The 26,677-nt window shown below is 41.2% G+C and overlaps 1 protein-coding gene across 45 annotated transcripts in view; it reads right to left on the bottom strand.

Moving 5' to 3' along the window:
- Positions 1 to 26,677, bottom strand: part of EPB41L3 (erythrocyte membrane protein band 4.1 like 3) — a 474,479-nt gene that overhangs the window by 24,415 nt on the left and 423,387 nt on the right. For 10 of the 45 annotated variants that reach the window (XM_069731098.1, XM_069731101.1, XM_069731087.1 and 7 more), the window contains 9 exons: positions 26,337 to 26,372; positions 25,406 to 25,597; positions 23,612 to 23,689; positions 22,796 to 22,897; positions 21,519 to 22,238; positions 13,139 to 13,261; positions 11,993 to 12,325; positions 9,705 to 9,833; positions 4,018 to 4,116 (listed from right to left, as the gene is read on the bottom strand). In XM_069731098.1, coding sequence (XP_069587199.1) covers positions 4,018 to 4,116; positions 9,705 to 9,833; positions 11,993 to 12,325; positions 13,139 to 13,261; positions 21,519 to 22,238; positions 22,796 to 22,897; positions 23,612 to 23,689; positions 25,406 to 25,597; positions 26,337 to 26,372 — 1,812 coding nt within the window. The remainder of the gene's footprint in view (positions 1 to 4,017; positions 4,117 to 9,704; positions 9,834 to 11,992; positions 12,326 to 13,138; positions 13,262 to 21,518; positions 22,239 to 22,795; positions 22,898 to 23,611; positions 23,690 to 25,405; positions 25,598 to 26,336; positions 26,373 to 26,677) is intronic. The other 35 variants (XM_069731127.1, XM_069731114.1, XM_069731111.1 and 32 more) reach the window with 16 other exon arrangements.

Genomic DNA, 26,677 nt, shown 5'->3' with positions numbered 1-26,677 from the left:
TTGCGTATTTAAGGGGAAACGTGTAAATGTTTTGGTGTATGGTCAGGCTTGAAGATTGCTGTTCACCAGAGGAAACAATCTAACTTGAAGGAGCTAGAGCAGTTTTGCCTTAAATGGAACCTGTCACCCCCAAAATCGAAGGTGAGCCAAGCCCACCAGCATCAGGGGCTTATCTACAGCATTCTGTAATGCTGCAGATAAGCCCCCAATGTATGCTGAAAGATGAGAAAAAGAGGTTAGATTATACTCACCCAGGGGCAGTCCCGCTGCGGTCTGATGGGCGTCGTGGTCTGGTCCAGCGCCTCCTATCTTCTTACGATGATGTCGTCTTCTTGTCTTCATGCTGCGGCTCCGGCGCAGGCATACTTTGTTGAGGGCAGAGCAAAGTACTGCTGTGCGCTGGGAAAGGTCAGAGAGGCCCGGCGCCTGCGCACTGCAGTACTTTGCTCTGCCGTCAACAGGGCAGACAAAGTACGCCTGTGCCGGAGCATGAATACAAGAAGAGGACGTCATCGTAAGAAGATGGGAGGCCCCGGACCAGACCACGACGTCCATTGTACCGGGTCCACCCCTGGGTGAGTATAATCTAAACTCTTTTTCTCATCTTTCAGGATACATCGGGGGCTTATCTACAGCATTACAGAATGCTGTATATAAGCCCCTGATGCTCGTGGGCTTAGCTCACCTTCGATTTTGGGGGGTGACAGGTTCCCTTTAAGGAATGGGCAAAAATCCCAGTGGCAAGATGTGGAAAGCTCATAGAGACTTATCCAAAGTGACTTGCCAGATGTAACTGAGGCAAAAGGAGGCTCTACAAAGTACTGACTTTAGGGGGGTGAATAGTTATGCACACTGAAGTTTCCAGTCATGTTGTCCTATTTGTTGTTTGCTTCACAATAAAAAGGAAACCAAATGCTCACAGCTGTAGGCATGTTCTTTACATGAACTGATGCAAACCCTTAAAAAATACAGCAAAATACCATGTTGAGGTAGCAAAACACGAAAAATGCCAAGTTCAGTGAATACATTCGCAAGCCACTGTACATGCACATGGGTATTGCTTGGACTTCTGCCCACTAGTTGCAAATTATTAAAAATACATATTTTTTTACTTTAGCAATAGTTCTCCTATCAGGTTTTTACTTCTCTCACAAGATTAGAGAAGAGGTGGGGTCTCTGAGAGTGTACAGCCCAGCACCTATTATGCCTATGAAAGTATTTAAAGCCTGGCTATCACATCTGACATTGGTGACAAGCCTTTGACAGCGTTCCTCCATGCCCCAGTTGTCAGTTGACAGCTGGGGCACAGAGATTTCAATGCTGCTTGCATATCGGCAGTCATTAAGGTGTTAAAAGCCAAGCCTTAGGCCTGTCCCACACATCCAGATAATTCCGGTAGCGGAAAAATCGGTACCGGAGTTATCCGTGTCCGTGTGCTTACGTAGCACATCAGTGTGGCACACGTGCGGCAGCCTTGTGCCGACTGAGGACCACACGGACAGGATGCGCATATTCCTCACTGGAGCGCACAGGGGATGGGAGGCGGGAGGGGACGCACAAACTTTATTTTTAAGGGGAAAGAAAAAAAAAAAGATTATTCATTCCTTCTCTCCAGCGAACGCTGCTGGGAAGAAGGGATGAATTCCGGCTTCAGCACCACACGCGGGGGGACAACGCTTACAGTAGCGCTGTCTCCTGCACGGCACACTGACTGCACACAGACAGCATCTGTGTGCGGTACATGTTTTACACGGACCCATTCACTTTAATGGGTCCGTGTGATCCGTGCATTCCCACAAACACTGACATGTCTCCGTGTTTTTCAAACGGACACACGGTCCGTGAAAACACGCTGACATGTGCAGAGACACATTGATTTTAATGTGTCTACGTGAGTCAGTGTCTCCGGTACGTGAGGAAACGGTCACCTCACGTACCGGAGCCACTGACGTGTGAAGCCGGCCTTAAACTGAGCTATGGGTGGTGTTTCACCGCACATCACAACCCAGCACCGCGAGCACTCTTTTGCACTGCTTTCATTAACAGAACAACGCATGCCGCATTATTCTGGGCTGTGACTTGTGGTTAAATTCCGCCTACAGCCCAGTCACTTTACTGAGACTGGGTCCCGCCTTGGTGATGCAGAGTCAGCTTCCAGAAGTTGACGTGACATTACCGGACATCAGAGGCAGCTGCAGCCGGGGGTCACAAGATGGGGATGAGCTGACAGCGATAGCGCAGCTCAGTTACATTTAAAAACTCAAGGTATTTGAAGAAAGCCTTTTTACTAGGCACTGCTCCTAATAGCCAGATTCCTACTCCACACTGAAGAGGGGCAAAAACCCCGAAACAGCTGTCTGTGGATGGATACCATGCTTGGCATAGGTGGCTTTCCTTCATAGGATGCTGCCCTTCCTGTGGTTGTTCCTTCCCGGGGAAAGGCCTGGCTATTTACTGCTTGCGTCGAGAAACACGTGATGGTGTCTCCGCAGCTTCTTTACATACAAGATGGGGATGAGCCGACAGCGATAGCGCAGCTCAGTTACATTTAAAAACTCAAGGTATTTGAAGAAAGCCTTATTTACAATGTTTCCATTGAGCTGCCCACTACACATTGTAATGGACAACCTCTTTAAAGATAATGCATGTTTTAGGCTACAATCTTGCATCCTTCTACTTACTCATGCACTGTTAACTAACTTTAATATATTAAAACAGTTTTATTCTCAATGGTTTTTCTCCCTTCTCCTCCTGACTGCTTTGTGTACCTTCATTTGTATCAATACTGTGATATAACAAACAGGCTCTCCATGTATGTGTTGTGACTGTCACACAGCCGCGACACATGAGGCTGCGGCGCCGGACACCTGATTATCAGAAGTAATCCAGGTATCTGGGTTCCCAAGGCATCTATTCGGTAAGCGATATAACTATTCAAACCTATTCGATCAACACTACCTAAAATACTTTTGTATAAAGATTAAAATGGTTTAGAGCCAGCAGTATAACTTTGCATACATATAAAGCATCACTAAATACTTAACTGTATAATCTTCCAGTCACTGATGAAGAACATGAGAAGGGTGCTCCTCTCAAAAAATGAGATTCACAACTATGAGTCTGCTTATTCATCCATCCACTCTACTTAACTCATTTTTCGTTCACTCTTGTGGATGAGACCAATCTTGTAAACAGTGAGGGACCTAATGCTCAGACTCTTACCATTCTAATCCAGTGACAATTGTCCAAAATGGATTACCCCTTTAAGCTTATATTTTGGAAGCATTTCCCAGTGTTTATGTCAACAGTGCTGCAGAACTGAGCGTAAGTAATGCAAGAAATGTACAATGTAGGAAGAAAAGTATTACACCTAGAATTGCAATATTACAGAAAACATAAAAAGTACTTAGAATGAAACATTTGTCACAGTTTACTCACCTAGTAATGTACCCAATGAAGTCACTACTCGAATCAACTAATGCATGTTTGCAATGTGAAGAGAATGAACGATGACCTATAGAAGCATGTTATATGCAATCTGATATGAGCACTTGCTCTGAATCATGGTGGGATGACATACACATAGCTTGGTGATTAACTTAATCAGTGAACTATCACATTTTTCAGTTTCAGTCCATTAAAACCAAGAGTGAATTTAGCAAATACTTGTGGACAAATGATGGGAATTGCAGTTGCTGATGGGTCTTTTACCAATTGTGACAGTGAAACAGGATGCAGTATAGAGAATGAAATTAGTTAGACTATTCTGCGATACTAACAGCTGGGATCGAACGAGGATAGAACTACTGCACAATTTTATGTTGGGATCTTTTATTCTGCTTTGCTCTATAAATGCTTATTGGCAGGAATGTCATGTATTGTGCATGTTCAGCTCAGTAACCTCCGAAGTTAGAATATTTGAGAAGGAAAGTATTCCCACTGGACCCACACAGTTCCTGATAAGTGCCTTATTCCTTACCAGGTGTCAACAAACAGAAATACACAGCCAGAACTTACTTTGGTAATGTGTGTAGTAGTTGTAGTGCCAAGAGTTTCTGAAGTAATTGTCTGAGCGCTCATTAATACACCAGGATCTGTATCAGGACGGGATACCATCTAAAAACAAAGTGATGCAAGGACTTGGGTTTAATAGCAAAATAAATGCTCTGGGGACCTCTGTACTTCGGGTATATTGCGGACACTAGACCTAAATGATAAATGAATCCGACATGTAAAATATACATAAATATTCACAAATGCATACGTGTTATCCTGTATCACATCACATGCAGTCAGTGTTAGTTTACAGGTGTGTACACTACAATTTAATAGACTTTCAAGCTTTTAGCAGTTTCTAGAAGTTCAGCCTGATGTCATCAAAAGAACGAGTATTTATTTGTGAATATTACTGAAAATATTAGCTGGTGAAGGTAGTAAACTTGTTATCATTAATTATTAAAGTGTTCATAATACAGAGCTCAATATCCCCTAATCAGACATAGATTTAAAAATTAACTCATTGGTGGCCCGCAATCACCACTAGAGGAAGAGGAGGACTTCCTTGGCGGAAAGGTATATGCCAAGCCTATCAATATTTTAGACATTTAAATACACCATTTCTTAGCACCTACACCAAAACTTAAAAATGACAAGAAAACAGGGTGTGGTTAATCTTAGCATAAATACGACATACTTATGAATTAACTTCTACAGAAAGCTGCAGGTCACATTGGTCTGATCCATATGGAGCAATAGGTTATCACATATTCTATGTATAGTTGATAACTTGTCTTCACTAGAGACCCCCATTAACGTTTGATATTTGTTACATTGGTGTAATGGCCATTTTTAACCTTGAAAAGTGCACGAATTTGCCCAAAGTTATCATTAAGGTGATATATTTGTTGAATATGGAGTAGTGATTACAATAAACACTTGTGCAAGTTACATAATTTCTGATAAACGTGGGCCAGTATGCAGTAAGCTTCCATACTTCCTAAATGAAGGAATACTTTTTTTTTTCATTTATACATCTCTACAGTGGATGTGGGGCTCTTTATCAAAAAGCAAAACTCTATTATATGGATATAATAAGGAATGAATGGCAGTTTTGGACATATTTAGATTAAAATAAAATTATTTTCAAAAGTAATTCACATATACATTGAAATAAATGATAATCAGATCAAATAAATATACCATATTTTCCAGCGTATAAGATAACTTTTTAACCCCTGAAAATCTTCTCAAAAGACGGGGGTTAACTTATACGCCGGGTACGGCGTGTGCAGAGCTCTTAGGTCGCCGCATATGGTGCAGAGAGCGGTCTCAGATGGTTCCCAGGGTCTGGAGGAGAGGAGACTCCTTTGGGCCATGGGTACAATATTCACGTAAAAAAAAAAAAGAAAAGTTAAAATAAAAAATAGGGAGATACTTACTGTACCTTCTGATGGTCCCTGGAGTTCTCCCGACTCTCAGCGGTGCACGCGGCGGCTTCCGTTCCCAGGGATGCATTGCGCGAAGGACCTGAGATGACGTCGCGGTCACGCGACCATGACGTCACAAAGGTCCTTCGCGCAATGCATCCCTGAGAACAGAAGCCGCCGCCTGCACCGCTGAGAGCCGGGAGAACTCCGGGGGGGCCCATCAGAAGGTAAGTATCTCCCCATTTTTTATTTTAATTCTTTTTTTTACGTGAATATTGTACCCAGGGCCTGAAGGAGAGTCTCCACTCCTCCAGACCCTGAGAACCATCTGGGACCGCCCCTTGCACCATATGCGGTGACATCAGATCTCCGCACACGCCGTATAAGACAACACCCGGCGTATAAGATGACCCCCGACTTATATGGGGAGTATATCCCAAACTATATTTTAAATGGAAAAGTTGGGGGTTGTCTTATACACTCAGTCATCTTATACGCCAGAAAATACGGTAATAAAAGCGCAGCTGTTCTCTACCTTATTGGTGAGGCACATGCCCCCAGCTACAGTATTTGCACTACGTGCTACTAAGCCGCTTCCTTATGTTATAGTATCCACTTTTCATAGAACAAAAGCAGAATGTAAAGTACAATGTTAAATAAATCTAAACTTTATAATTTAATGCTAATAGCCATTTCCTTACAAGAATTTTAAGTCTGATTTAAGTTAATGACCATCATGTAAAAAGTCAGATGAAAAATGCAGCTTCAGTATGTGAATTCATTTGTTGCATTAAATGGCAATGAAAATGTACACACAGTAATGGCTTGCATCATCACAAATTATTTCAGAGCGGTCTTGTCTTTGGATATCTTCATCTTTTTGCAGCATGTCACTTTTATACATTTTATTGCAACATGTAGTCATAGCTGCACAATTAATCATACCATAAGGCTGGATCCTTGCTACTTCCAAATACTTATAATAGTCATTATGGCTGGCACAAAAGCTTCAACTGCTCCCACAACACAATAGATGATTTATAAACAATTTAATAATCTTGCAAAGCAATAGATATTGGCCCCCCAAGCATATTACACACCATGCTATTCTACATAGGATAGAAAGAGCTTTGGGGCCATAAGTTGTAGAGGCAAATGCCATCTCAGCTGCAACTGTAGTTGCACCTTTGCAAATACAGATGTGGACAAAATTGTTGGTACCCTTCTGTTAAAGGGAATCTGTCACTTCATTTTTGCCCTACAAACTGCGGCCACTGCCATCAGGGGCTTATCTACAGCATTCTATAATGCTGTAGATAAGCCCCGATGTAACCTGAAACATAACAAAAAACAAGTTAGATTATACTCACCCAGGGGCAGTCCTGATGCGGTCCGGTCCGATGGGCGTCGCATGTCCTCCCATCTTCATGTGATGACGTCCTCTTCTTTGCTTCCTGTCGCAGCTCCTGCGCAGGCGTAAAGTACTGCAGTGCAAAGGCACCAGGACTCTCTGACCTTTCCGGCGCCTGCGCACTGCAGTAATTTGCTCTGCCCTCAACAGGGCAGATAAAGTACGCCTGTGCAGGAGCTGCGGCTAGAAGACAAGAAGAGGACGTCATCGAATGAAGATTGGAGGCACTGGACCCACACCTGGGACGCCCATCGGACCGGACAGCACCGGGACCACCCCCTGGGTGAGTATAATATAACTTGTTTTTCTTATCTTTCAATTTACATCGGGGGCTTATCTATAGCATTACAGAATGCTGTAGATAAGCCCCTGATGGCGGTAGCCGCAGTTTATAGGGCCAAAATGAGGTGACAGATTCCCTTTAAAGTAAAAAAAAAAAACAATGGTCACTGAAATACCTAATTTTCAATTTAAATCTTGCTGAATATCAACTAATGAAATTCAAACATTGCTATTGACTTGTGGTTCAACAGAAAAATGTAAAATAAAAAACAAACCAATGAAAATGGCCTGGACAAAAACAATGGCATCCCTGGAAAAGATTGAAAATACCTTGATCATAGGAACATGTTAAACTAACATATTTGCTGTAATTAGCATAACAGGTGTCTGAAAACTTGTAATCAGTCAGTCTGCCTATTTAACCCCTTCATGACAGGAGGTATTTTCGTTTTTGTTTTTTTGCTCATGTTCTTCTCAGAGCTATAACTTTTTTTTTTATTTTTCGGTGAAAATTGCCATGTGAGGGCGTGTTTTTGTGGGACAAGTTGTACTTTTGAACGACACCATTGGTTTTAACATCGTGTACTGGAAAACGGGAAAAAAATTCCAAGTGCAGTGAAAGTTTTAAAAAAGTGCAATTCTACAGTTGTTTTTTTTCACCATGTACACTAAATGCTAAAACTGACCTGATTTTCTAGGTCATTACGAGTTCATAGACACCAAACATGTCTAGGTTATTTTTTATTTAAGTAGTGAAAAAAAAATCCAAACTTTGGTTAAAAAAAAAAAAGGCGCCATTTTCTGAGACCTGTAGCGTCTCCATTTTTCGTGATCTGGGGCTGGGTGAGGGCTTATTTTTGTGCGCTGTGCTGACGTTTTTAATGATACCATTTTGGTGTAGATACGATCTTTTGATTGCCCGTTATTGCATTTTATTGCAATGTAGCGGCGACCAAAAAAAAAACCCATAATAATAGCAATCCGGCTTTGACAACCATAGAGGTCTGCTGGAGACCTCTGGTTGTCATGGCAACCCATCGGTGACCTGCAATCACGTGATGGGGTTACTGATGGGCGGGATTTCCTGCGCGCTTCCGGTAAGAGCGAGTTAAATGCCTCTGTCAGAGATTCCACTCTTGGCTGTTAGAGGCACCTGTCAGCTGTTCAAGACAGCGCTCAATACCATTCTATTTGTTCTGATGAAGGTCCGGATGTGGACCGAAAAGGTTCAACTTGCCTTTATGGATGCACATCAATAAACATTTTCATTGCACGCCAAAATTTCCTTCAGAGTGCCAAGTCTTTTCTGGTTTTGGACCCTTAGTAGGATAGGCTATCAATTTTAAAAAATCCTGGAAAACCCTCTTAAAAGGTTTTAAATGCATCTGTTAAAGTATAGACATGGTGGTTCAGTGGTTAGCATTGTTGATTTGCAGCGCTGGGGTCCTGGGTCCAAATCCCATTGAGGACAACATCTGCCTAGAGTTTGTATAGTGTTTGCTCTGGTTTGTTCCCACGCTCCAAAACCATACTCATAAGGAATTTAGATTGTGAACACAAATGGGGACAATGATGATGATGATGATGTGAAAGTGCTATGGCATTAATGACGCTGTATAAGCTAGTAAAATAAAGTAACCAACCCCTTTAATTTGATGATACACAATCACTGACAGTTTGTTAGCAAATTCTAACGCCATATTTAGCTGCCAAATCAGTTTTTCAAGCATTCAAGCGGGTGCAATACATGAATGTGCACCATGAAACTGCTTATAATAAAATATTGTGATGTTTTTACAATTCTAGTTTAAAATAAATCTAGTCTGTGAAAATGAAGAAAAATAGGAATCACAAGATATTATTTATCTTTAGTAAAAAATACATTTCTGTCTGCCACACTGTGGTCGTGATATCATCCACTTACCTTGCACTGATCTCTGACCCAAAATTAATCGACTCTTTTGAAAGGTTTTTTGTACTGTGCAAAGTTGAGCTCTATCTCTAGCACAATAGTAAGGACATAGAACTTTATTTTTAAAAGATACACTGAAAGGGGTTGTCCACTTCTTGGATCGTCTACTAGAGGTCGTGAGACATTATAGTCCTTACTTGTATTCTGCACATTGGGATGCATTTGTCAATTTTATTTCCCACATTTGTACTTTTGACAAATTTCTGGGAAAAGATAGGTGAATTGATTCAGCCACTGAATCCTATAAACCAGCAAATCAACAAAATGGTGAAACAGGAAATTTAATTTGTTCACCCTGAACCTTGACCAGATTTGAGGGAAAAACTCAATTTACTATTTAGATGCTGCTGTATGGGATCAGATCCCCTCCCCTCACAGTTTTCTCACAGAAAAGACTCGAACCAGATTTTGAGCTTACCATGTAAAATCAAAGTAAAACCAGTAAAACTGGGAAATCATTAGATTGGCTAATGACACATATTTGTCTTATAAATGTCATCTTCTGTCAGAAGGGATAGGTCCTCTTTTAAGATTTTCTTCTAAGATTCCCAAAGCATAGATATTACAGGACACACAAATATTTATTCTGAGGCTTCACTTTTTTTCTTTTTACCTCTGAGGATTCATACGTAATGGTTTTTGTTTCTGTATGTATTACAGGTACGTCCTTAGTAGCAATGTCAGGCTTCTCTGCTTCCGCAATAGTGCCAAAAGTGATGATCTCCGTTTTCACAAGGGGGGACTGGGTGCAGATAAAAAGGGCAAGTTTTAAATAATTTTCCTTGTACAAAACCAGAATTTGTTCACAAGACCCGTCTTCACTGGACAATTAACAATAAGATGATAAATGATGAAAATTGCTTGTTAAAAAATTAAAACCATTTGACAAATTTGCACTCCATTTCAGTTAGTAATCATAATGATGTAAATGTGCATGTCATGGCTGTGGTTTTGGGTGCCGAGGAACATTAATCAATAGTTCATAAAAATTGTCAAGGGTAAACAGGTCTTCGCTTTCATTTGCATTACAGCTTAAGTTTAATTCCTTACAACATTTGCAAACATAATAGGAAAACATGGAAATGTGAGTCACATTGTACCTGTTGGTATCTGACAAACACCCTGAGATGGATGGATTTCCAGTCTGTTTTATATTAGAAGTTATAAATTCATCCCACATTCAAGATCGAAAAGTCTTGAAAGTGGAACTCTTGCTGGTAGGGAGATTTTAAGGCAATACTGTGTGGAAAATTACAGCCAACCGTGACACTATACTGACAAGGAGCCACAACTTCACAACAGTACAGTCTACACAAAGATGTCCATGGCATTGAAACTCACGTTTCAAGGTCGTACGTTGACTTGTAGCCTTGTCACCTATAGATGGCACTAGAGACATTATTTTCCTTGACCAGTTATGCATTCTATTTCATCTTGCTAGTGGCTCATGTTTATATAGCCATAAGTTAAATTTTGTTAATGAACTTTGTGATACATCTTATAATGCATTTTATGCTATTATAATTTAAAACTTCCAAAACAGAAATATATATCTATGATGTATTTTCTATATTAAAGGGGTGGTCTGACGAAACTAAATTTCGTTATAAATCTATTTAGTGCCATAATTTAAGCTATTTACTTATATACTTGCATTAAAAATTCCCTACCATTCCCCAACTACACTAACTGATATTCTATTTTTTTTTTCCTATTTCCTGTGTGATGACACTGTGCTCGTCCCTGCTGTGTCCCTCCCTGCGAACTGTGCAATCTGCACAGTGGTAGCGTCCGCTCTGTTGATGGCTCAGATCAGCAATAATCAGCCGGCAATAATATCCGGGATGCAGAAGACTAGAGCCACCTTCACTAGGGACATCACTGGTCTTCTGAAAGCCAGGCATGCCATGGAAGTAACACACAGCCGTGAGCCTGCTCCATTCCAATGCTTCCAACTTGCGCCGTACTTGTACAGCACATGTCGTGAAGGGGTTGATCTTCACAATTCGTTTTGCACACATTTATCTAGCAAGAAATAAAGTTTATGTAAGAAGTATGAAATAATTCTAAACTACTCTTCTGTCAAGTGTTACTGGATTTGTCAAAACATGGCTAGGACCCTATATGTCAGTGGCTATTTCATTAGTGGGTGCTCTTACTGCCTTTTACTTTATCCATGTACATCTTTAGAGCGCCTCAATTAGAAGTACGTCTGTCTTATGCCTGGTGCATCTGAAGTTGAATCATCAGAGACAAAAGACCCCGATTCACCAAGACCAGCATTGTTCATGCTAGTCTTGATTAGGGGGCATGTTGTAGTGAGACACGCCTATGTCATTAGGCGGGATGTGCCTCTTAATGAATCAGGCGATTCTTAAAAGTTATGTGCGCCTCCATGCTCCTCACCACAAATCGTCCTGTAGTCCAGGATTGAAGTAAATTCCAGGCGTAAAATATACCACATTATGTCATAAATTAGAGAAGAGTGTGTTACTACGTTCTGTTCTGCTAATTTGGGGGAGGAGGCCGAAAATTACATGAAAACACAAAATGTTGCAAAATTTTTGCACAACTCTGTTGTACAAAAGTTTTGCAAGTTTTCAAAAGTGTTTTTTTGCCAGAATATTCTCTTTGATGATTTGTTGCCAAAGTCTTCAAGATGAATAGTGTTTAAGCCTTAAAACATAATTAATACAATCTAAAATAAAGTAGGTTTCAAACAAAGAAAGCTTTTGACCAGCATTGCCAAACAAGAAGCAGGTTATAAACCTTTATAATTTAGCAAAATGAAAAAATATAATGGCAATGGAACGTGCAAAGCTTTGAGCAGCACAGACATGGGTTGCCAGACTGTATACATACACAAGCATTAAATGAAAATACTTGACACCAGCCAGTTACCTCCTCGAGAGGCTTGCCATCCAACATATCATGAGAGGTTTTGCCATGTTGCTCCTCTTGAGCATTGCTAGCAGCAGAAGCATCAGCAGCCCCATCTTCCTCTGTTAATGCAGCCCCCACACGCTCTTTCAAGCCAGAAGCAATGATTGTGCTTGCCTGCTCTGCACCATCAACCTGCTCTGAAGCCAGATAGGCAGCATCCCTACTTGCATGCATAGCCCCCGTTTCCTCCAAACTGATTATTCCCTGCACAACCTTCTCTTTTACTCTTTGCTCAGTGTCCTCCTTTTCGGTTATGCCACTGGTTTCCCATTCTGCATTTGTTTCAATGTTCTGCAAGTAGAATAGAGCATTGTTAGCCAAGCAAAATGTATTAGAATTAAGAGTTTCACAATTTTTCTTGAAAATTCACCAACAGAAACTAAAAGTACTAAAATATTTGTAGAACCCTAGAAAAACACAATCTAAATATGCCTGAAAATACACTCATAAGAGGTGGAATATTTTTCTAACGTAGCCAAGACATATATTGTAAATATGATTTTAGATTTAAACTTGTATGTGCAACTTGTTACATGTAGTAAACTTTTATTTTTGCTTTAATTTAGAGCCATGTGATCTAACAAAATAACTTGCACATCTGTAACCTGATAACAAATTTCTGTATTTTTCAGGATATCTAATGGACCACCAAATTAAGTGTTTTAGCAAAAGTGAATTTACTTATGTTTTATACATGTTTGGGATCCATTTCTAGGGTCTAATAAGAGCATATAAAATACTTATATATGACAAAGAATCTTATTTCTCTCTTGCTACTCATTTTATATCCCATTTAATGTAAACTGCTTTGCAATTGAACATCCATTACTTGGCACAAAATGGCCAGGAAGCTACATCATTTTGCCCAGCAAACTATATTCATCGTATATATTTCTAGACACATTTTATCTGTATAGTATTCAGAACATTATCTAAACGATTCTAAGTGTAGCAGTGATTGTAGCCCATTGTGTCATGGCAGTTGTGGAAACGCTAGTCTCATAATACCCTTCCTTCAGCACAACATCAATTTTTTAAAACATAAGCAAGTTACAATTTAAAGCTGGATAAGAAAATTAATAAACACATCCAATGAGCAGCCACCTGAGCCCAGTTTTGTGAAGTAGTGGTAACCTCTCCTATGAACTCAGATGGCTTTCTTGTAGATTCTAACAAACTGTAGATATCAGAACCATCCATGAGTTTGTCACCAGAGGACTGTTTGGTCTAAACAAAGAAATGAAATGTCATATTGGGAGGACAGGAACATAAGGAGAAGGATAAGACAAACAGAGAGAGATAAGTGGACAAGACAAAGACACAGATTGTAACACAAAAGTAGAAAATATGTGTCATTGTGGAAAAAGATTAAATTTTATATACATTATAGATCGCTTTGAACAGGTTTCCATAATGTGCACTTCCCATTAATACTGTGGCAATGTAAATACTACTCCAGAATTTTGTAATTTCAGTTAAAAACGGCTTTCCAGCTATAATTTTCTTCTCCCTCTCAGATAAAATCAAATCAGTTTGTTCTCACCTTCAAGTCCAGCGCTCCAAATCTCTGCTGCTGCACCAGTCTTTGATGCTATGCTGCAGGAATGACCTCAACTACAGCGCCTGTGAGGACTGCAGCCAATCACTGGACTCCGCAGTACCCCTGATCTAGGCAAATGGCTGGGCCAAGCGACTGGCTGCAGCAGTCACGTGCCTGTCAACAAAGACTGGAGCAGCGATGGAGATGCGGTGCTGGACCTGGGTAGAATGACAAAAAGTTTTTATCTAACATGGGCAAGCTTCTACGGTGAGAAAAACTATAGCTGGAAAATTACTTTATCTCAAAATTCCCCTGCCTCCAAGTGATGCTTGTAAGAATCCGAGAGGCTAACAGATGGGGAATTCTCGGACAGAGATATTTCAGCTGCACCTGTGTATGACATGACAGTGATTTTCTTTCTGTGAATGGTACAAAATGCGAATTTAAGACTTGTTAACCAGACAGAGCCACTTTTTGCTAGCTACATATGCAAAATCAGCTATTGAGACTATACCAAACAAATGTTAGGCTTTCTATAACCGCCTCAATGTGACGTGACAATTGATATAGGATTGTTAGGTTGTTTACTGTAGTCACACCTAAAAATTCAAATTTAAGTGTTTTTGTATAAAGTTGTAAAAGATAAAGAGAAAGCTACTGACAGCATGAATAAAAGAACATGAAATCATATAACCATAAATATTAGCAGTGGAACGTTATAACACAAGGAGATCTGGGAAAGAAGCCATGAAGGTTAAGGACGTGGCAGAACCAAGGAACGCAAAAGTAGCATTCACCACTATCGCCTGTAAGAAATGCTGGGAAGCAGAGGGCCCTATTCAACAATCTTAGTAAAGGAAAATTCTCTTTAGTTGTAGTAGACAGGACCTGCTAATGACAAAGAATGTGGTTCCCAAATTGGTTATTGCTGTTTTTACCATGGAAAGTGGTGGTACCAATACAATGTGTAATTGACATTATTTCAGGGGCTAGATAGCACAGATTGCCATATATGTTCAAAATCCCCATTGTGAGCAGAACTCTGGGATCAGTAGTAAAACAAAAAACATTTTTGCTCATTAGGAATCGCAATATTGAAAGTAATTTAGCATGATTCTGCAGCTGGTATGGTCCCTTCAAATGGCAGATCAGGGAGGGGAGGGGGTGGCTGTAGATTTGGATGCCAGGCGATGAACCCTTACCTACCTGACTAGGGATACCCAACCTGTAGCCGAGAAGCCACATGTGGCTCACAGTCTTATGAATTGTGGTTCGTGGCTGTCTGCAAGCTTGGTGCTTTGGTTATCATTATACCAATAATGGGGGCATTGGTTGCCATTACACAGAGAGTTGGGAGTTGAATGTGGCTCGTGACCCGCTCATATCTGAATGTGGCTCTCAAGGTCACAAAGGTTGGGGACTAATGCTATAGACTAACATTAGCCGAATGCACAGTTATTGGCAGGCTGAGACATCAGTCTAAAGTGTATGGGAGCCTCCTTGCTCTCCTCTGACAGACTATTTAGGGAGAAATATGGATTTGGCATGTTTGAAAGTGGACTGCCAATGATTTTGTTCTTGACAAGATCAGCTGCTGCCAAAGGAGTCTGACAGCTGATCTCCCATACAAAATAAGGGCAGAGACATACCAAGAATGATTGGCCAAACCATCCTGCGGTTGGCAGCAATCTTTGTGTAGGGGAGGGATAAAACAATGACAACTAACTTTTTATCTATGCTACCATAACCAGTAGTTCCAGCAAATCCTGCTCATCACTTAGACTGATAATTAACTTAGCAAATGATGCAATACCAACAGGAGAACTTAATGGAGACATGGTCTGTATGTGAATTCTGGTTTTGTGCTGCAGGGGCTAATGCTCTTGGCCTCTCTCTGGTTCTGGGAGGGCTTTAAATAGCCTCAATTGGGCTCTGTCCGTTGTCAGTGATACTTTGACCTCGGCTTAGATCCTGACCCCTGTGTATACACATCTGTCTGTGTATGCATGCTCGTGTATGACCCAGTCCGATCTCGTTTCTGATATTTTTGCCTGACTCTGTACTTGTTTCGCCTCTCTGTTATGACCTTTGCCTGTCCTTGGCCTTCCGCTGCTCCTGCCATCTCTGGTTTCCAGACTCTGCTTTGTGACTGACCTCGTCCCTGTCTTGCCCCTCCTGTACCGTGCCATCTCCTGGTTTAGACCCGCATCTGTCTGACTACTCTCTGGGCATCTCTGGCCCAAGTGCCAATCTCCGGAGTGCCGGAGCAGTCACGTGCTTCAGGTCCTGTTTTGTTTGCCTGAAGCATGCATCTCCACCGCTGCTGCCCTCTCTCCACAGGTATCTTTGAGCATAGTTTCTTAAACTCAGGACACGTGCACTGGCTCAGTGAGCAAGTGCAGTGCGGTGTTCCTGACATTATCACTGACCTGAACATTTTAAAGGGGTTTTGTACTTTTTTGTTTCCCTTTGGTCATGGATCCGCTGCCTGATCTCTCTGAGCAGTTGAACAGTCTGACTCAGATGATGCAAAAGCTCAATCTTGAACAGAAAGCCCTTGCTCAGTCTAGCAGCAGGTGACGGATGTTGTGCAAGGGGCTTTGTCCTTGGGGAATCGCGGGCCTGGTGCCAGGTATGTTATCCTTATTTCTCCTGAACCTCCTGTTATATTGCCTGACACCTTTTCTGGGGATAAGAAATTCAGAGTCTTCAGGGAAGGGTCATTATTTTTCTATTAAGGGAAGGCCCTCAGGTTTGGGCCTTTGCTCGTCCTCCCATGGCTCCTGAGAGAATGTCGGAGGATGCATTTTTTGAGGCCCTTGGGCATATCTATGATGAACCTGAGTGTGTGTGTCTCGCTGAGGACATGGGTTTGAGTGTTTGTCAGGGGAAGCACTCAGCCAAGTGGTTTTGTTCTGAGTTCAGACGCTGGGCTGCTGAGGTTTCGAGGGACACCGCCGCCCTTAGGGGCTTGTTCTGCAGAGGACTGTCTGAGCGCATGAAGGAAGCCCTGACATTACACCCCCCTCCAGATTCCCTGGAGGACGCCATGACTCAGGCTGTCCGTATGGACCGTAGGTTGTGTGCTAGATGGGTGATGCAGCTGGAGACTCTATTATACTCTAGCAAGAGTGAGACATTGTCCACAGCTGAGTTAATGGAAGTGGGTGCTATCTCATATAAGGAGAAGGAGAGAAGACGCCGCCGTGAGAAACAGCTGTGCTTTTATTGCTTTATTGTGGAGAATTGGGACAATGGAGGAAGGACTGTCCCTCCTGTTCTTCATCAGCCGAAATGTCATGAAACAACTAGGTCTGGGTAGTTGTCAAAGAAGCTACCCAGACCCTCAGGTACATTTTCCCTCACTCTCGAAAATTCTGCTGCAGGTGGAACTGCTGGTAGACGGTTGTCCTTCCCTTTCTACTACTTTTGTTGATTGCGGTTCATCTATCAATTTGATGGACTCTCGTTTGATATCTCAATGCCAGATATGGACAGTTAGGCTCGAGACTCTGTTTAAAGTGGTGGTCGTTGATTCCTCCCCCTAACCAAAGAAGGGATTCTCTTTGTCTCTGAGATCTTTTCACTCAAGGTGGGCCCAGCTCATGCTGAAAGAATAAGTTGTTTTGTTTTGGAAAACCTACCTGCTGGGTTGGTGTTGGGGATGCCGTGGTTACAACGCCACAACCCAGTCATCGATTGGTAATCTGGGGTAATTGTTCAATGGGGTCCTAACGGTGTCAATCTATGTTGCCAATGTACATTACGGTCTCAACCTGTTAAATCTGTTTCTGTGTCGTCTGTCAGTCTGGAGGATATTACGGAGTACTTGAAGGACTTTCAAGACTTGTTCTCCAAAAGCGAGGCTGAGGTCTTACCGCCACATAGACCCTTTGATTGCGCCATTGAATTGATTCATGGAGCAAAATTGCCCAAAGCCCATCTGTTTAATCTGTCCGGCCCTGAACGATTAGCCATGAAGGAGTATATTGCGGAAAGTCTCCGCAAGGGGCAGTATGTCCATCTGTCTCGCCTGTGGCCGCGGGGTATTTCTTTGTTAAGAAAAAAGATGGCGGTTCACGTCCTTGCCTCGACTTTCGGGAACTTAACAAAATTACCGTGAGAAACATGTACCCTCTTCCCCTTATTCCAGATTTATGTAACCAGTTGTCAGGAGCAAAGTGGTTCTCCAAACTAGATCTTCGGGGAGCCTATAATCTGATAAGGCTTCGGGAGGGGGACGAATGGAAGACTGCATTTCTCACATCTGAGGGGCTCTTTGAAAACCTTGTTATGCCATTTGATCTTACTAATGCTCCTGCTATATTTCAAAACTTTATTAATGTGGTGTTTTCTGATCTTATTGCTCGTTTTGTTGTCATCTACCTTGATGACATTTTGGTCTACTCCCCATCTGCAACATTTACTTACTGTTCTCCAAAGACTCAGGAAAAATCAACTGTTTGCTCTAAATTGGAGAAATGTTCTTTTTTGGACAGGAGATGTCTTTTTTAGGCCTGATTGTAAGGGTGAGTGAGGGTTTTTGCATGGATCCCAGGAAGGTGCAGGCTATTATTGACTGGGTCCAACCCGGGACCTTAAGGGGCTCCAGTGTTTCTTGGGCTTCGCCAATTACGATCGAAAATTTATTGGGGGGTTTTCACAGGTGGTCAAGCCGCTTACTGATCTTACATGCAAGGGTGCAAATACAAAAAATTGGTCTGCGTCTGCCAAAGAATCCTTTTTTACTTTAAAAAGGTGTTTTATGTCTGCTCCGATATTGGTGCAGCCAGATCTGTCCAAACCATTTATTGTAGAGGTGGATCCTTCTGAGGTGGGGGTGGGAGCAGTGTTGTCCCAGAGACCTGCCACTTTGACCAATCTCAAGCCATGTGCCTTCTTTTCCAAGAAGTTCTCTTCTGCCAAGAGAAATTATGATGTGGGCAATAGAGAACTTCTTGCGGTCAAATTGGCATTTGAAGGATGGAGGCATTTTTGGGAAGGGGTGGCCCGTCCTATCACTGTGATGACTGATCATAAAAACTTGGACTATATTGAGTCTGCTAAAAGATTAACTCCCAGACAGGCCCCGCTGGTTGCTTTTTTTCCCCGATTTCACTTTTCAATTACTTTTCGCTCTGGGTCCAAAAATGTCAAAGCTGATTGTCTCGAAGTTTTGATTCTGTGTCTCCCCCCGAACCACCATCCTCCATTCTTCCACCCGGGGTGGTGGTGGCTGTGTCGTCGGAGCTGGAGTTTGAGATTTTAGAGGCTCAGTCTCTTGCTCCTAAACCGGGGGGTAAATTGTTTGTCCCAGAGCAATTTCATTCTAGGCTCCTTCAAAAGTTTCATGGGTCTATGTTGAGTGCTCATCCTGGGATTTCTAACACACGGGAGGCTCTGGCAAGGGTTTTTTGGTGGCCCTCGTTGGGTACGGATGTAAAAAAATTGGTGTCTGCATGTGAGCTTTGTGCCCGTTCTAAGAGCTTTCATAGCCGGCCTGCCAGGGGACTGGTGCCTTTGCTAGTTCCTGATAGACCGTGGATTCACTTGCCCATGGATTTTATCACCAATCTCCCTCCTTCCATGGGTAATACCGTGATATGGGTGGTGGTGGACAGGTTTTCTAAGCAAGCCTATTTTGTACCCTTGTCCCGCATTACCCTCTGCTGAAACCTTGTCCAGGTTGTTTGTGCAACACGTGGTCCATCTGCATGGGGTACCCATGAATGTGGTGTCTCACACATGTGCAGTTTGTGGCTGAGGGCATTCTGTAAAAAATTGGATGTTAAATTGTCCTGTTCTTCTGCGCATAACCCTGAGAGTAATGGTCAGATTGAACGCACCAATCAGTCCCTTGAGCAAATTCTTCAGTGTTTGGCCTCTACTAGGCAGGATGAGTGGTGTGATGCATTGCCTTTGGTTGAGTTTGCTTTTAACAGTCGTGTGAGTCAGTCCACTGGTATGTCTCCTTTCCTGTGAACTATGGGTTTAATCCACACTTTGGGGAATTTTCTCGTTTGGATTCTGGTTGTCCTAGGGCGGAGGAGTCTGTACAGAGTTTAAAAAATCTGTGGGCTGAAGTCCGTCGTAACATCGCCAAGTCTCAGGGAGATATACGTTTTTTTGCAGACAAGTTCAGGTTGGGGAGAAGGTTTGGCTCTCCACACGGAATATTAAGCTCAAGATTCCATCAGCCAAATTGGGGCCAAAATGAATTGGTCCATATGAAATTGTGGAGGTAGTCAATCCTGTAGCCTAATGGTTACGTCTGTTAGCCTCATTCAAGATTTCCAATGTGTTCCACAAATCCCTTTTAAAACCTTTGGGATCTGTTGAGGGTTCTGTGTCAACTGTAACCCCGATGTTGATGGAGGGTCACATGGGATATGAGGTCGGACATTGTGGATTCTCGTCTGGTACGCCGCACCTTGCAGTATCTGGTACACTGGAAGGGGTATGGTTCAGAGGATCTATCGTGGGTCCCGGCTCAGTCTGTACACGCTGATCGCTTGGTTGGGGAGTTTCATGCCAGACATCCTGAGAAGCCTGGGGTCCAGTGGCCCCCCATTAAGAGGGCGTTACTGTCATGGTCTGTATGTGAATTCTGGATTTATGTTGAAGATTAATGCTTTTGGCCTCTCTCTGGTTCTGGGAGGGCTTTAAATAGCCTCAATTGGGCTCCATCCGTTGTCATTGATACATTTGACCTCAGCTTAGTTCCTGACCCCTGTGTATCTGGATACAGTCTGCCTGTGTATGCTTGCTCGTGTATGACCCGGTCCGTCCCTGTTTCTGATATTCATGCCTGACTCTGTACTTGTTTCGCCTCTCTGTTATGACCTTTGCCTGTCCTTGACCTTCCGTTCCTTCTGCCTGTACCGCGCTGCTATCTCTGATTTCCAGACTCTGCTTTGTGACTGATCTGGTCCCTGTCTTGCCCCTACTGTACCGTGCCATCTCCTGGTATAGACCCACATCTGTCCGAATAATCTCTGGGCATCTCTAGCCCAAGCGCCGGTCTCCGGAGTGCCGGGGCTTGTCTCTGCCCTCAGACACTCCCCCGGAGTCACTTGCCTCAGGTCTTGTTTGCCTAAAGCATGCATCTCCACCGTTGCCACCCCCGCTCCGCAGGCATCTTTGAGCATAGTTTGTTCAACTCAGGACACGTGCACTGGCTCAGTGACCAAATGCAGTGCGGTGTTCCGGACACTTACATTATAATCTCCTTTCCAAGATGCTTCACTATTTTCCCCATACACTTGTCTGTATGGTACTTACCCTACTGTTCTTGAGGTTTAGCATTATATTAATCTACTACTAAAAATGTAAAGCAGCACAAAAAATGTGTCAGTCAACAAAGCACAAGACAGAGTTTAAAGGGATCTTTCCTTATGAAGTGATGGCATATTCTGGCATAACGCCATCAGTTTACGAGATGGCATACTAACTTAAATAGCTCGATACACAAGTACAGGAATAGCTGGATATGAAAGTACAGATAAAAAGAGATGACACTCTTATGAATGTTATGAAATTGTTATTATTAATAACCCTTTGTTATTTAAAGCACAGCGAGTGCAGCATAATTTTTACTACTGAGCAGATACTATGTGTTTCCATGTGACACTTTTTATGGTCTTTCTGTACAACTCTTTGCTGAATAGGGCCCATAGCTGTTAGATCTGAAAAATTGCTGAAGCACACAAGTATAAAAATGGCAAGCTGCATTATTACGATATTTTTAGCTATTTATTCTCATCTTGTTATAAAACTATACAATGCCTACTTAGGCTGCAGTGATTATAAAAAAAATTGATAAATGTCGCCTGCCAAAATAAAGTAAAGCTGCAAGTGAACCAAAGGGAATTGTGAAGCAGGGGATGTTTGCAATTCATGCTTGTGATCATTAGGATAGGGCACAAAGTTACTGTCGCTTGTTACCACCACTTTGGATGCCGATGATTCTGTGACATAGTGAGCAGTAGCAATGGTAAACGGTTGGTCTCTTGTGTATCTCCAATCAGACAGCTTCTTTTCCTTCCAGGCCGGAGCCTCTGCTTTAACAACTTCATATTCAGGATATCCGACGGTCTTCTCAATGATCATACTTTCAGTTATCTTCATTCCAGCGTCAGCATCCTTTACCTTTGTTAGACTATCCTCTATTGGACTTGCCAACTGAGAGTCTGATTCTTTAATGGGAGTTAGTGACTCTGATACTCTTCGCTTTATGGTCAGTCCCTCCTGGGTTTTCCTACTCTTGTCATCGCTAATGGGTTCTAAAATCTCAAACTCGCCTACAACTGGAATTCGACTCACGATTTCAGAAATGTCTTTCTCTCCCTGTTGAGTGACTTCAAGAGAGGAAAGTTGGGACACTTTGTCGCCTTCTTTACCTTTACTAGTCATTGTTAAAATTTTACCAGATACAGCGTCATACGTTTTTCCTAATGCAAACATTTTCTGCCTGGTTTCCTCTTCTCTTGCTTTAATCTCCATTTTCAAGGCATCCAGGCTCTGAGTTCCGATAGGACTGGTTTTAAATGTTCCAGCTGGTTTTTCACTGCTCACAGTTGTTACCTTGTAAGTCATAATGCTTTTTGTTTCACCATCAACTACCTTAGTAGGAACTTTGTCTATAATAACCCAATCCTCAGTGCCCTAGGTGAGATATAAAATCTAAATTAGAATTTGTCACTCTCATTTAAATTTTTATGGAACTGCAGCAAAATACAGGGACAAATTTATCAATGGTGTTGTGATTGATTCCTAGCGAGTCGATATACCCAGTTACTTCTCTTATTAACAGGGCCATATGACTGTCATATATATGTAGTTATACAATTTGCCAGAGCTATAACTGAAACAATCATTGCAAGTTATTGAATGCATCCTTTATTCCTTTATTTTTTAATCTGCTTTACATGTTACAGGACATGACTAAAAATTATGGCACCATCGCGTCTTCCTGGCACGTTTTGTTTGATAAATGTGCCCCTCATTATCTGCATATTTCACACTATTGGGTGTTAAATATGAAATAATAACAGTGCGTTCTCTTGTCTGCCCTAGCTTACACTGAGGACACAAACAAAAATAAATAATCCTCTTTAAAACATTTTTTAGCTGATGTTTATGGCAATCTTGCATAACTTATGAAGGCCCGATTTATATGAAAAGTGGAGGATTATATCTAGATTAAACGAATAAAAAATAACCTCTGGGGATGATGGGATAGTTTTCTGCATAATGATTTGATGAGAAGTAGCCACGGGGCTGGTGGCTCTTGCTTCCCGAAGTTTCTTCACTATGTCTCCTGGCTAGCAGAAGAAAAACCAATAAGAATCAGTAGTATTTCAGTTTCATTTAAAATAATGCTCAACTCTCAACAGCTTTACAGATTTACACCAGGCAATTGATATCTCTCTGCACACTGCACAGTGATTGTAATAACTCTGTGAACTGAACAGTGATGAAAATAGAGTTCAAAAATACATTTCTCCACCGATATCGATACTGCTTAGGCTCAGAGAATACCATAGGTAAAAAGTATATTTAAAAAATGTTCTCATTTATGAAATATCTAAATTTACAAGAACTTTAACTTGTCATCTCCCATAACATAACTTTTACAACTTTAATAGATTGGGAACAGTAGACATTTAAAAAAAACCTACACAAAAGCAACAATAGAGTCATCCTGTGTGTAGCACATAGATCCTTATAACTCAGATGAAATCAAGTGTATATGTATGTGTGTTTCCATCTCTGTATACTAGAAACAGAAAAATAAACAGCTGGCCAACTGTAGTAGTAAGCATGAACCTGAAAGGATAGCGAAAAGGACATTGGGGGTGCCAAGGAAAATTGGATCAATTCCTTCATCAAGTTATGACTTCTATAATTGTCAGCTAATACCCTGCATATACAATGAATTTACCAATCTGAAAATAAAAACAAAAGACATCCAGTAACAATTAAGATGCACTGTAAATGTTAAAATAAACACATTTTCTTAACGATTAACGATTTACCTGGGATTCTAACATTGAGTAGCTTGTTCTTTCCAGAGAAGCACGTCTTTCTATTTCTTCTTTTTCTTCTTTGGTCTGCTTTTGGAAGACATTAAATCATCATTGATAACACTTATTCCTTCCCTTCATACATCCAGAAAAGGAACACTAATTACTCATCTCATTAGCTGCAGGGTCAGAATATTCAGAAATGCACTTGGGTATTTAACCTTGTTAAACATTGAACATTTTGATAGAAAAGATGTACATTAATGCTTTCGGACGTCACGGAACAGTGACTGGTTACCACCTCCAGTGCATAACCTATTTTGAATGGCTGATGATTTAGCCTTCAGGGATGTAGGAAAGGTCACAGTTCCACTTGAACAAAAAATATGTGATATGCATTTACAGCTATGTTCATATTGCGTTTTTGACCTACATTTGAAGTATATGCCGAAAAGTTTGCAATGTACAATATATGCCTTAAACGAAAACCATAATGTTATCCATTTAACAGATATGTTGTGAAAAGCTTTTGAAAAGTATACGTTTAACAAATGCCGGTGACAGATGCCACACAGTGGTATCACAGGGAACTTGATGCCCCCCTAACGTCCAGGCTGGATTGCATGGCGTAATTGACTCTAATCAGTTGACAATGGCACTTAAGTGGCTTGTAATCAGTGGATGCTATTAGAGGCAGATGTCCGCTATACACTATAGCCAGCATCTGCCCCGTGTGCAGCGGTGCTGCTTCTGAGCCTGCTTCAAAGTCCCTAATACATTCCACCACGGATATATCTGTTATAGGGCGTTAAGGGGTTAACTTGTTCTTGGAAATATAAATGCAATGGTCTGTAGATAAAATAATGTATGTAGCTGTATAAACACCATGTAAAGACCTGAACCCAAGATTTCCACTTGCACATAGCTCTTCACACTACAAGATTACAGACCTATAGAACTCAAATCTTCTGGCAGGATCTAATCATTTGAAGTCTGAATATTCTATACAAACTAGAAATATATATATTCAAAGTAATAATAAACACGTTCGGATTTGCTCCTTTCTCTGTAATGATCTGTCAATGCATTATTATTGCACATGGTAAGAAAAAGCTAAGAAAAAAGTATTTTTATAATAATGATAAGTATAAATATTGATTGTTGTACTTGGCTTTGTCTGTACAGTTAAGAATTGCACCAAAGGGAAAATATGCTGGCAAATATTGGAGGAATTTGCCAAGGCCTGTCGATATATACCTCCTTTTTTGTTTAAATGCCAGCAACTTTTGGATGCCCAACCCTAAAGCAGACCTATAGTTGCAGTAAAAATATTACTTCTTAGGTAGCTGATGTGTGCCCCAATACTTGCAGTGTGGGTGGGTTCTTTCTGCTGTGACTTAAAGCAGTGCTTTGTGCGCTAAGCCAATGTCTCCATAGCAGTCACACTGAACACTATAGCAACTGCAGCTACGTCCCCCTGCTTTCACTGTCTCCTATTTACAGAGACAGATTTTTGGGTGTATGGAGAACTTACAGACGGGTGAACAAGTGTAGATGCCATTTTTCACTGTTAAGGCACATTATAAAATTCCAAATATATAAACAAACTATCATTGTCTGTAAAACAATAATAAAAAAACAATGCAATAAAAGGAATCTCATTGCTGTGGACCGTTTCTATGTTAGGTTGACGAAAATTCCTAGAAAGTAATCATAAGCTCACGTTTGGAATTAAAACATAATTTCTGTGGCATATCAATTAAGACAGCTGAATCCTAAATCTACCGCACACAGACAGCCACTGACCTCTTCAGGCACAAGTGGTTCAATCATAGGAGCTTCATCCTGTCTCGCTGCAAGTCGGACTGGAGAAGTAGACAGACGTTTCTCCCACTCGCTGGCGGCTGTTGTTTCCGCTGACGTTTCCAAAAATGTCCTTTTCAACTCACTGATGTTAGTCTGGTGTTTCATTAATTCTTCCTGATTTCTATCAAACTCCTAAGAAAAAAAATAATGAAAGAAGCAACAAAAAGTATGTAAAAAAAAATTAACCACTCAATACGCTAGCTGAAAAAACAAGCAACAGAAACTTACAGACAGATATGTAATGCCTGTAGTACCATCATGGCATAGAAAACCTAATGAAATGTGTTTTTGTTGCTTGCCTTTCCAGCTGTAAAAGAAGGTATACAGGAAAAAGTGGATAGGTTAGTATCAAGCTTACCACGTAGCTGTCACTATTGCCACAAAGCTACAACACAATCCGGTGAAGAGTGAGAGTTTGAAGGGAATTACTAAAGTGAGGTGTGATCGTTTAGTGAATGGCAATAACATCAAAATATAAGACTACATTTTTTTATTAAGGTTCAATAAAATATATAGAGAGGAAATACAACTACACATTGCCTAGGCAATAAAATAAATAACACTGAAAATCCACTCAGTTCACTAGGAGGTGGGGGGACACTCAGTCCATGCCAAAATCCAACACACGAGTGCATGCAGTGGTATGTACCAATACCAACCTCTAACATAAGATTACTATGTTTGACATAAACATTTTCACCCTTTATTCGCTTAATGAGACTATTCTGAAAAAGTGAAGAGAGGGAACATTAAGATACACATGACACGCTGGACAATGATGATTCTGCGCTCATGTTCCACAGATACCAGACAGACACTATACAACATAAAACAGAACTGTAGAGATCTGAAGTTCTTAAGAGGCGTTTACCTGAGTTTTTACATCGGTATCTTCATCTTGATCCGACTGGAAGCATTGTAAAATATAAATTATTACATTATGTTGGTAGCTTAGTATTTCTTTATATCTAAATAGCTAATAATAACCATTAACGCTGAGGATTTGATAAGGAATATCCCCGGATTGTGCTTTTTCCATGCTATAAATGCAGGCCTGATGCCCCAGTTCTTGATGTGATGTTGTTTAAGGGAAGAATAGGGGTTGGCACATTTGATTTTCGAATAGTACTGTTTCTATTAGTACTGAAGAGCAAGTTTCTGTCAATTTAATGAAATTCAGAATAATTAACAGATCATTAAATAGTTTGCAAA

Source organism: Ranitomeya imitator, chromosome 6 (assembly GCF_032444005.1).
Source record: "Ranitomeya imitator isolate aRanImi1 chromosome 6, aRanImi1.pri, whole genome shotgun sequence".
NCBI classification, from domain to species: Eukaryota; Metazoa; Chordata; class Amphibia; order Anura; family Dendrobatidae; genus Ranitomeya; species Ranitomeya imitator.
Note: the sequence above shows the minus strand (reverse complement) of the source record. Positions and strands in the feature narration are given on the sequence as shown.